This window comes from Centruroides vittatus, unplaced genomic scaffold (assembly GCF_030686945.1).
Source record: "Centruroides vittatus isolate TY-2023 unplaced genomic scaffold, ASM3068694v2 contig_884, whole genome shotgun sequence".
Classification (NCBI taxonomy): Eukaryota; Metazoa; Arthropoda; class Arachnida; order Scorpiones; family Buthidae; genus Centruroides; species Centruroides vittatus.
This window is the reverse complement of record NW_027122576.1, coordinates 155,195-166,100: the sequence shown is the minus strand read 5'-3', so window position 1 is coordinate 166,100 and position 10,906 is coordinate 155,195. Positions and strand designations below refer to the sequence as shown.

The window sequence follows — 10,906 nt, the reverse complement described above, 5'->3', positions numbered from 1 at the left end:
CTACCTCTAAAAATTAATTATCGAGTTATGGAAAATACTTTTGTAAATATTATATTTAATTATTTAATTAAAAATATGGTACTATGTGTTTTATTTATATAAAGTGGTATCAATATAGAGATAAAAGACGTGTTCTTGTCTGATTATTCTGTTGGTGCTATTACATCATTCTGTATAATTTATATTATTTATATGTTTCTGTTATACGAAATAAACGTGTGACGTATTTTTATAAAATATGGAAATTTATATTTGCCTCATTAATTTCCTCACAGAAATTCAGACGTTGATGTATTTCCTAATTGAAAAATCCAGCGAGTTGCATAACTTTTCAGGCAAAATTTAAAATTGTGGTGGTGCCATCTGTTGTCATATTTTATTAAAAAAACTATTTTATATTTTTAACTATTATAAAATGACAAAACTCTTAATTTTAGGAGCGAGTTTTATTTAAAATTGTAAATGCTAATAACGAGTAAATCGTCATTAAGTCCGACCCCACTCGAGAAAGAACATTTGACCCTATCTATCTTCTCGCCCCTTCGACCTTTAACCACCAAAATTGAATAGTATCGACCCTCTAATACGCAAATCTCCTCACAAAATTTCATAAATTTTTGACAAAGGTCACATTAAGCTTTCAAGTGGGTGAATAAAATCCTGCCCCCCAAATACACACTAATACCCCTACATACAGAAACCCCCCCATTTATTTTTGTATTTCTAGATGTTGCAAGGCCACACGAGTCCAAAAATATAAAAATTTGGGGGTGGGAATTTTTTGACCGATCGCCAAACTTTCCCTCTGTTACATGTAATAGAGGGACATAAATATAATGCTTAATAATCTCTGTACCTGTACTTATTAAGTTGTACTAATAAATTCTTCAATTTTTTACAGCATAATCTAGCAATTATTTTCCAGCCATTAAGCTAAACTACAATACACCCTTAACAATAACAATTTTTTTTCTTCTAGAATTTTATTATAGTTAATAGCACCACTTGTCACACATTTATATCATGCAAATACAAAGACTGAGTCTGTCTTTACTACGTCACACAAGAGCTTAACAGAGAAAGGAGAGTAAAATACTCTGCGGTTCTGTTTTAACGTCCGAATTTTACAAAAATCCGGTAAGTTGCCTAACTTTCTCGGCGGAATAAAAGGTAAAATGTGGTGGCGCCATCTGTTAAGAATTTTAATTAATTTTTTATATTAATAATAATAATAATAATAATAATAATTATTATTATTATTATAGAATTAATAATCGTATATAATTATTTAAATTTATTTGGGATTTTTAAAGGTAAAAAATGATTAAATAATTTCGTTTTTTACTGACAGACAAGCGAGTGAAAATTAATTTGTCTGTAAGTTTCTTTTGCTATACACTGACTAATTGTAATCGGAAAAGAATAAATAAGTATTTCGTTAGATTCTTTATTAAACTTCTCGCTTACAAAAATAATAATAAAAAAAATTAAAATTGTGTGTGGCGCCATTTGTTACGAGAATTGGTTTTAAAAACTTTTATATTATGAATTATTATAAAACGGCATGAATTTTGAAAGTAGAGACGAGTTTTAACTCTCCACCCCCTCGACTTTTAACCTCCAAAATTTAATAGTACCAATCCCCTTAATACACAAACCTCCTCGCAAAATTTCAGAAATTTTCGACAAACGACACAGGAGATATTAAGCTTCAAAGTAGGCGGAAAAAATCGTTTCCCAAACACACAAACATTAACATATATACAGGAAAAAGTCCCAAAATCTTGGGGGAAGTCATTTATTTGAATGAAAAGACGAAACTAAATAAGAGTAACGAACGTGACGTTAGTTTCATTGATGTTACCGGTAAAATAAAAAACAAAGAATAGACTTTCAATGGTAAATTAATGACCATAAGTTATTTAAACAAGACAATAAGGCTATTCTCCGAAGTATTCTGACGTCACAGAGTGTATTTATCCCAGGCTGAACTTTGGTTACTATGTACTGTACTTAACAGTTTCTAACGTTTCATCTAATCAATATTAAACGCGTTTACTCGAAGATTTACAAACTTGAAGACGGACACGATAGCTCTGAAGGAGGAGTGGACCAATCTTCTCCAAGAGCACGTGAACCACTTGGTGACATACTCGAGGTGGACATTTAGCGCCAGCGTATAATTCCCCTCTTCTCTTATCGATAGAGATTCCACAATGGCTAACACAATTGTCAATACAGTAGAACATCGATTATCCGACTCAATTGGGGACGGGTTGGTCGGATAACTGAAAAGTATGAAAAAATACATTATTAGTATAGTTTATTAGGCCTGGTTTAAATACTAGCCTCCCTTTCATAGTCGAGCCAGTGCTGCCAGCTAAAACATGCAAAAATTTAACAAAAGTAATATTAAAGCACAGCCTACAATAAGAAACAGCCTAGTCATTTGCTCTGAACACGTGTGTCGATTCCTGAAGCGGTTTGCACATAGTCCTCACTAGGAGCGCTGATGACCGGACTATTCGATCAAGTAATCAATGCTAATTCTGTTGTAAAGACGTGGTTATAATATATTTAAAAAATTAAAATTTTGAAAATATTTTACATCAAGATATTGGTAAATTTTTATAAAGTTTGATTGAAAATGGTTCATTGCTCTGTGCCGTTTTGTACATCAAACAAATCAAAAAAAGATGGAACAAGTTTTCACGAATATCCCGCGGAAGAGAGTTTACGTTTAAAATGGATAAAAGCTGTTAGCAGAGAAGGTAAGATTTATTTAATACTCCATAATTAAATAATGTAGGAAAAACGAATAATTTTATAACATCTATGCTACTTGCCATTGATGCTACACTTTTGCAATTATTTTATTATATGCTGTAAGGGTTCGTGCAAAAACCACGTGTCCCCATATTTCCCAAATCTTGCTTCCCCTTCCCATTATGATCTTTTGTGGCTTTTATAAAACCTCCCTAAAAAAGCACATGGAAAATTTCAACCCTCGAAAATTTATATATTACTTTCTTTTATCAAATTTCTCGGATATTTCAAAAACGGTAGAAAGACATTGCTGAAAACCACATGGGTGTATTTGAAAAGCATTTAATTTCAGCTTTTTAAAATACAAATAAAATTAAATACATATACTCCCCCTTAATGAGGACAAGTACGGTTTTTGCACAACCCCTAACTTCAATGAGATTAGGCTATATTGCAATTGCATTTTAAATTTTTGTACAATTTATCTATTTATGCGTACAAATTATTTATAGATGGTATAACTAATAGATTTACTGTATAAGCTAACTCTTTTTAAAATTTACAGATGAAAACAGTTCCAAACTTTGGAAGCCAAGTGACTGGTCAGTTGTCTGCAGTAAGCACTTTCTAGAATCAGATTATAAACCAGGATTGAAAAAGAGAATATTGATTCGAAATGCCGTCCCAAGCGTTTTTCCCGAATACCCATCCTATAAGCAGGTTGTTTGTAAAGAAGCCAGAAGAGAAGTAAAAAAGGTTAGTCCCAAGAAAGGAGTTTGTACTAGTACCAAACGAAAGCATGTTCAATCTGAGCAACAAGTACATGATCAAGTTCCATTAATGAGTCCTGTGGACGGAGCTGTTTTTTTAGACTATGAAAGCAGGTTCTCTAGTTCCACAGCCAGATGTGAACTTTCAGACTGTGACATAAGGCCATCTAGTTCTGCATCTGGTATAGAAGTTTCTGTAGGGACAAGTTATACAATGTTAAAACTGAATTCTGACAAGAGAAGACTGAAAACTTTGGAGCAGAAATGCAGGAGACAAGATTACACTATCAAGCGCCTGTATGAAGAACAACGTAGAATGAAAGCAGAAAATAAATTGTTAGCTGGAAAGCTTGAAAAATATCATATAGAAAGCTTAGAGAATGACAGTGCCCAAGGTATGTTACAATAATTCATGTGATAACATATTAATATTCCTAATATCCTATTATATCAATATAGTACATTATAACACAAAATTGGTTTTATGTAATCTGCTATTGATTGTTTAACTTTTTTGGCAGATTTGTGTTAGTGACTAATAAAATTATATTGTACTTTTAGGTAACTGCAAAGCAGATTTCATACTTGAACAGCTGGTTGTTTACAATAAACAAAAGCCTCGTTGGAGTGACAACACAGTAAAATACTGTGTCTTATGGAGCAAAAAGTCTTCTAGGGCATATACATTTGCTAGGAAAACTCCACTTTTATCATTACCATCAAAATCAACATTGAAAAGATATATAGGCTCTGTTTCTGGGGTTAGTGTGGGTTCCCTAATTAAGCAACGATTAACTCAGGAGGCAAAAAAGTTGTCACAAGTGGAAAAATTAGGTTCACTTATTTTGGATGAAATGACCATTAAACCTAATCAACAGTATAACAAGCAAGCAGACGAAGTAGTGGGAACAGTAAAAATGAATGGCCTGGAAAAACAACTTGGACTTGAACATGTCACAGCAAATAGTCTCCTGTGTTTTGTGTTTTCAGGATTATCAAAAAATTTTCGAATTCCTGTTGCATATTTTTTTATCAATGATTTAAAAGGTCAGGAACTTTATACTTTAACTTTAGATGTGATCCATTCAGTGGAGACAGCAGGTCTAAAAGTACTCAGGATAGTTGCTGATGGCCATAGTAAAAATGTTAAGTTATTTGAATTACTTAGTGCTGTCAACCCTCCAATTCCAAAGATTCCACATCCAATGGATAATAATCGTTCAATATTCCTATCATATGATCCATGTCATATATTAAAAAATTTCTGGTCATTGCTTCTTTCTCCAAGTAGGGTAATGGTGAATCATGGAAAACATATTAGTGGTGTATTTCTCCAAAACTTGTTTCACCTACAGAGAGATCATGTTATTAAACCAGTAAGATGCTTAACTTTTAAACATGTCTATCCAACAAATTTTGATAAGATGAAGGTTAAGCGTGCAGTGGACATATGCAGCCAAAATGTAATTGCTGCACTGAAGTTTTTACAGAAGCACGGACACAGGTTTGGGAACTTGAACTTTGTTGAGGCCGAGGGCACAATTGAGTATTTGGAAATGATGCAAAAATGGTTTGCTATTCACAATATCAGCAATACTCAACACCACATTCATTCCAGAAATGCAACAGTGATGCAGTTTGTTTCTGCTAATGATGAAAGGCTCAATTGGTTGGATGGTGAGTTTTTGGGATATTTACAGTCCTGGAAAGATAGCTGTGACAGTCCCAATGTTCAATTTATCAGTAAGCAAACTTATGAAGCTGCTTGTCTCACAACCAGATCCACTGTTCTGTGTATCAGGTATTTGTTGGAGAATGGTTTTGATTTTATATTAACCAGAAAATTCAATTCAGATGATATAGAGAACCTTTTTAGTGGACTGCGGTCCATGTCTGGATTCAATGACCAGACAAACGCCTGCAGCATAATGCAAGGACTGCATACAATTCTTAAAACAGGACTAATTAGTGCATCCCTTGAAAGCAATGCAGAAAGCTTAGATTGTGAGGAATGGATGTCTCCTAATGAAGACATGTCCATTATTGTAAATCAGGTATTATATTTTGATTAATAAATTACTTTAATAGACCTAATTTAATTTAATTTAATATACCTAATAAAGTAATCATTATAATAATAATTTATTATTTTTAAAGGCATGCATGGATAAGAACTATACTATCAAGGAAGTTACTAAGCATATTGAGCCACAACTGAAACAGCTAGAGATTAGACCTTCCAATATTATAAAGCCAAACATTCAATCTGCTACAATGGCATACATTGCTGGATACTTAGTACGTATCACCGAAGAGAAAATTGAATGTTCCGACTGTTTGGACATACTTGCATCAGTGAAATCCCCTGCACCTATCATGGGCATAATAAATTTAAATGATCTAGGCGGGCTCTTATATCCAAAAGTAGAGTTTATTGGGTTTTTGCAGCAACTGGAGAAGGCTATTCATGCAGGCTTACCATTTTTAATTCAGCAACCAGCTGTGATGCATAATTTACATAAGATTATTCTTCCTTGGATGGAGAAAAATCCATTGTTTATGTGTGGTAAAGATGGACACCAAAATATACTGTGTAATGTAATTCTAAGAAAATTCATCAGACCCTACATTTCCAACTACATAAGAACTGTGAACGACACTTATATTCGGGAGAATCATAGACCCAAAACGTCAAATAATAAAGCTTTATCAAGAAAAATAATAAAAGTGGCACCTCTATAAACATGGGGTGGCCACAACTGGTACAGGCATGGTGAAAACTCGTGATTTTTGTATATTTTAAAAAATTTAAATTTTGTTTATAAAATGTTAAAATTAATAAAAATTAATGTAATAAAGTAAAAGAGAACATGTTTTTTGCATTATTTTTACTGTTTCATTGCTTTATAAAATTGTAAGGATATAAAAATATTTTTTAAAGTTGAAAATTGTTTTAATATGACCAGAATAGGTACAGTACATCTAGCCCATTAATTATTATCGCATTTAACCGTCTAGATAATTATTGATAACATGTCTATTGTTTTAGATTGTTCTGCAGAAATCCGGGCAAAATCTTAATTAAAAAAAATCAATAATTTGCTATATCCTGTTTGAATTACTGTTTTATTTTACGAACATATGACAGCATGTAGCTAGGATAACTTAATCAGTGTGTGTTGTTATGGTCCGTTGTGTGGCTCCATCTAGCGGGAGAAAATATTTTCGTTTGGACACAACTCTTCAATGGGATTTCCCCCATTTGACTAGGCTGTTTCTTATTGTAGGCTGTGATTAAAGTAGCCAAGACAACCAAATATTGTAGCACCACATCACTAGCAGACATTTGAATTTGCCGATTAGAATGCGGTCGGTTAACCGATAAGTCGGTTAATCGGGGGTCGGATAATCGATGCTCTACTGTATTTGTTTCAAATCAATACTAATCCTGCGCTAAGAAGTAAATACTATATCTTCAATGGATTTTGCTCTTGCAAATTTTCATTAAAAATACTTCGTTCTTAGATAATCGTTACGTGCACTTAGATCGCTATTAAGATTTTTAAAAATCCAGCAGCGAGTTGCGTAACTTTCCCGGAAAGAGTTAAAAATTGTGTGGCGCCATCTGTTACAATTATTAATTATAAAGCGGCAATTAGTTTTGAGGTTAGAGAGGAGTATTTGTCTTCCTTAAGTGAGACAAAGAAAATAAATTTTGTCACCGATTTATCGTATAAATTTACGGTAAAGCCTGCCTAAAACAGGGAAAAGTTCTTCGGTGCCCGTACGATTCCAGTTTACACAGGTTTGACCCAAATATTCCACGAATACGAGAAAACCACGAGCATGTTTATGAAACAGTGGAACCGGAATAAAGGCTTCTCTGTAAGAACTTTTTTCATTTCGGCGGGTTCTTGTGTTATTCGGGTTCCGTTTTGGGCATATTTTTGTGATAAATTTAACAGTTATTTTTTGGTTTTTATTAAAACAAATTTAGACAATGGTCAATAATTATAACTCTTGACTTATCTACAATTACATTAGCCTTATACAACGTATCATCGAAACAATGAATATCGTTTGGGCATTCTCCCTTCTTTGTGGACCAAACCTGCTTCTATGTCCTCCACTGCCGGCAATCCTTTGACGTCACCCAGGCAGGCAACGGCGGCTCTGCTCTTCAACAAACGAAGAGCTATTCTGTGAATGTCGTCCTCATTCACCTTCCCTGCAAAAAATTCAAAATTTCATCGTCTTCGCCCCATTATATAAATAAAATACAGTAAAACCTCCGAAAGTGGAAACCGCACGGCACCGAATACGGTAAAACCTGTCCGAAACAAATCCAACCTAAACGAGGGGAGAAAACGTAGCGATTTTCTACGTTGAAAATCTTGTTCAAAACGGAAAAATTCTATTCCGGTTTACACAGGTTTGACTGTATTTTTTCCTGTTTGGCACGCTTCCATTTTAAACAGTTCTAATGTAGAAAATCGCTCCGTTCGGAAGAATTTTTCCATTTAGGCAGGTGTCTGTTTTGAACAGGTTTTTATTGCAATAACAATGTAGACGTATTACCTATTTCTTCGATGTAATATTCCGGCGACTGATGCTTTCCAGTTGTTAAAACCTGTCTACCGATGTCCTCGAAAACGATGGGCCTGGATTCCAAGTTCATCAGTAACATGGACTGAAGCTGTGTTTTGGCCCTGCTTAACTCGGACTGAAAATTTTGCAATTGCAGAACTTAGTAAACGAAATACTTTAAGAGTAAAAGGATTTTAAAATATATATAAGAAAATTATAAATTATATATTCTTTCAGACATGGCAGGATTATTTTGAGGAGACAATCCTCTTTCCATTATCACCTAACAGGCTGCTTAAGTTAATTGTGGAAGGTTTCAGAAACAAATCTGCAACCAATTAGAAGCTCAGTCTTATTTAAAATTAGAAAACTGAATATTTTAATATTTGCATTGAACACATAGCACTTTTAAGTCTAAGGAACTCTGAAAGTTACCCTTTAACCAGGATTCTCTGCCATGTAATTTTTTGTTTTTTTATAGATTTGTATGTAATGAATTTTTGGCCTTCTTATAAAGGTTTTTTAAAGCTCAGAAAACAAGAGGAAATAAAAAACTTATAAATTTCATGAATTCACTGAGGTGAAAATTTTATTGATATTACTACATTAATAATATATATATATATATATATTATTAATGTAGTAATATCAATAAAATTTTCACCTCAGTGAATTCATGAAATTTATAAGTTTTCTTATAAATTCTTAAATTAAGATTAATATATATATATATATTAATCTTAATTAAGAATAAACCTCACAAAATAAAGATAAACTCACAGAATATGTATCTTAAATCTTTTATAAACATATACAATTACTATAACTACAAATATGTAAATTAAAATTATGTTTTATTATTAGTAATAAAAGGCACTCCACAACAGATATAACATCAGTTATTTGAATTTTCCAGATGACTGCTGCTTCAAAATTCAACTGTAGCCAGTCATCAGTGTGTGTTAAAATACAGTGCTGTCATCTCAAACCTAACTATTGCAAAACAAAAAAAATATATGAAGATATTGATGTGGATTGCAATTTCATTGAGGGAACTCCACACTGCCTTTCTTAATCAATTTTTATCGTCTTTCGTCGTGGAAAATTACCATATAGGTGGGGTTACACGTTCTGGTGTGGTAAAACTTCATTATGTTATGTAAAAACAGTAGACAAGTTTCCCAATAGTAAAAATATCCCGTACATGAGCTATGAAGACAACTCCAATAACCTCTCGGTGGTGTAGGTTGCGCTTATGTTGTTTATGACAACAGTGAGGAAATTCACAACCAAAAATTCAGACTACATCCGCAATGCAATGTATTCCAAGTGGAGCTTCTGGCAATCAGCAAGGCCACGAACTGGATTAACAACACCTACTCGAATTTCAAGATCGACATCTACACTGACTCGTTATCTGCCCTTAACATGATCTACAGCATCAAGCTCCATCCACTTGCAGTGAAGATACGGAACAACATCTGCGTATCCAATAATAACATTCAAATATTCTGGGTCAGATCACATCAGGGTATGGAGGGGAATGAGCGGGCAGACGCCCTTGCAAAAGAAGCTGCCCTCGACCCAAACATCTCTTACGACTACGGCAAAATCAGCCAAGGGACTCTTAAACGGCTTCTGCGGGAGGAGGCCATAGATGCATGGCAATCTCACTGGAACGAACTTGGGCACCACATCATTAAGCAATTCATTCCTGACCTCCGGCAACACAACAAAATAAAGTGGTTTACCCCTGACCACTATACTACTCAGTTTTTGAGTAACCACGGGAAATTTGCTCACTACTTGGCGAGGTTTGTCAATAGAACGTCTGACGAGTGCCCCACCTGTGGGGTTAGAGACGGAGCTAACCATTACCTATACGACTGTACTATAACTGCCAAAGAGAGAACTGAAATGAGTCTTCTCCTGAATGAAATTAACATAGACTGGCCCTGCAACCTTACCGACATTTGGAAAAGTCAAGAGATCTTCCATGCCTTCAAAAGGCTCGCAAAAAAGACGATTCTTACTAACAATCAGCTGCTCCAAGATGGGGCAGTTGGGGGACCAAATAGCTCCTGACGGGCTGCGCTTTCGGGTTTTCCTATCCCCTGCTGGGCGGCAATGCCGCCCTTCTCTTTAGGTACAGGGAATGTCATCTTGTTCTTTCTCCACGCGATACAAGCTGTAACGCGGTGATTCGTGAAACTGTTTTATTTTATTGTTTTATCCACTCTACATTTTCATCTTGTCTCTTCAATGTAGCATTCTGTAGTGCCAATTATATTGTTTCCTACGCCCTGGTTGTGCCACTGGCAGGTACAGGGCATGTAAAATAAATCTTTACGTCAATAAACCAACAATACAATACAATACTCCAATAACCTCCAACAAGCTTGCCCAATAGACTTTTTAGTAGCTAGACCAATTAATGTATACCAAAAGCCGGCAAGCGCAGTCAGATGATCGTGAAAGTCTGAGGAAAATCGAAAAAGTATGCAAAAAAAGTACCATTTGCTTTAAAAACTATTAGACTAAATTTATGTAATAAATGTGAAACTGGTATTTCTATCATATCTCTCTCACTCTTTTTCTATTAACAGCAATACACAGTCTGGATTTTTATGCATCATCCATTATAAAGTACAGAGAAAGCAAACAAGTAAATTTTCTGAATTTTGGATTGTGAATAGCAAATATTTAATAATCTGTTTTGTAGTTCAATAATTACAATGCCTACAAGTTCCTTTCTTTCATTACGAAAAAATGTTTCATGTTCT

At 34.1% G+C, this 10,906-nt stretch overlaps 2 protein-coding genes across 2 annotated transcripts in view; both read right to left on the bottom strand.

Annotated features, from left to right (window-relative positions):
- Positions 1-10,906, bottom strand: part of LOC136983625 (TBC1 domain family member 2B-like) — a 129,563-nt gene that overhangs the window by 90,946 nt on the left and 27,711 nt on the right. The gene's annotated exons all lie outside the window — the stretch shown is intronic.
- LOC136983627 (mitochondrial-processing peptidase subunit alpha) overlaps positions 7,502-10,906 on the bottom strand; it is a 45,068-nt gene continuing 41,663 nt past the window's right edge. The window contains exons 12-13 of the mRNA XM_067280427.1: positions 8,115-8,259; positions 7,502-7,764 (exon numbers count right to left, since the gene is read on the bottom strand). Of these exons, the coding sequence (XP_067136528.1) occupies positions 7,595-7,764; positions 8,115-8,259 (315 nt within the window). The 3' untranslated portion in view covers positions 7,502-7,594. The remainder of the gene's footprint in view (positions 7,765-8,114; positions 8,260-10,906) is intronic.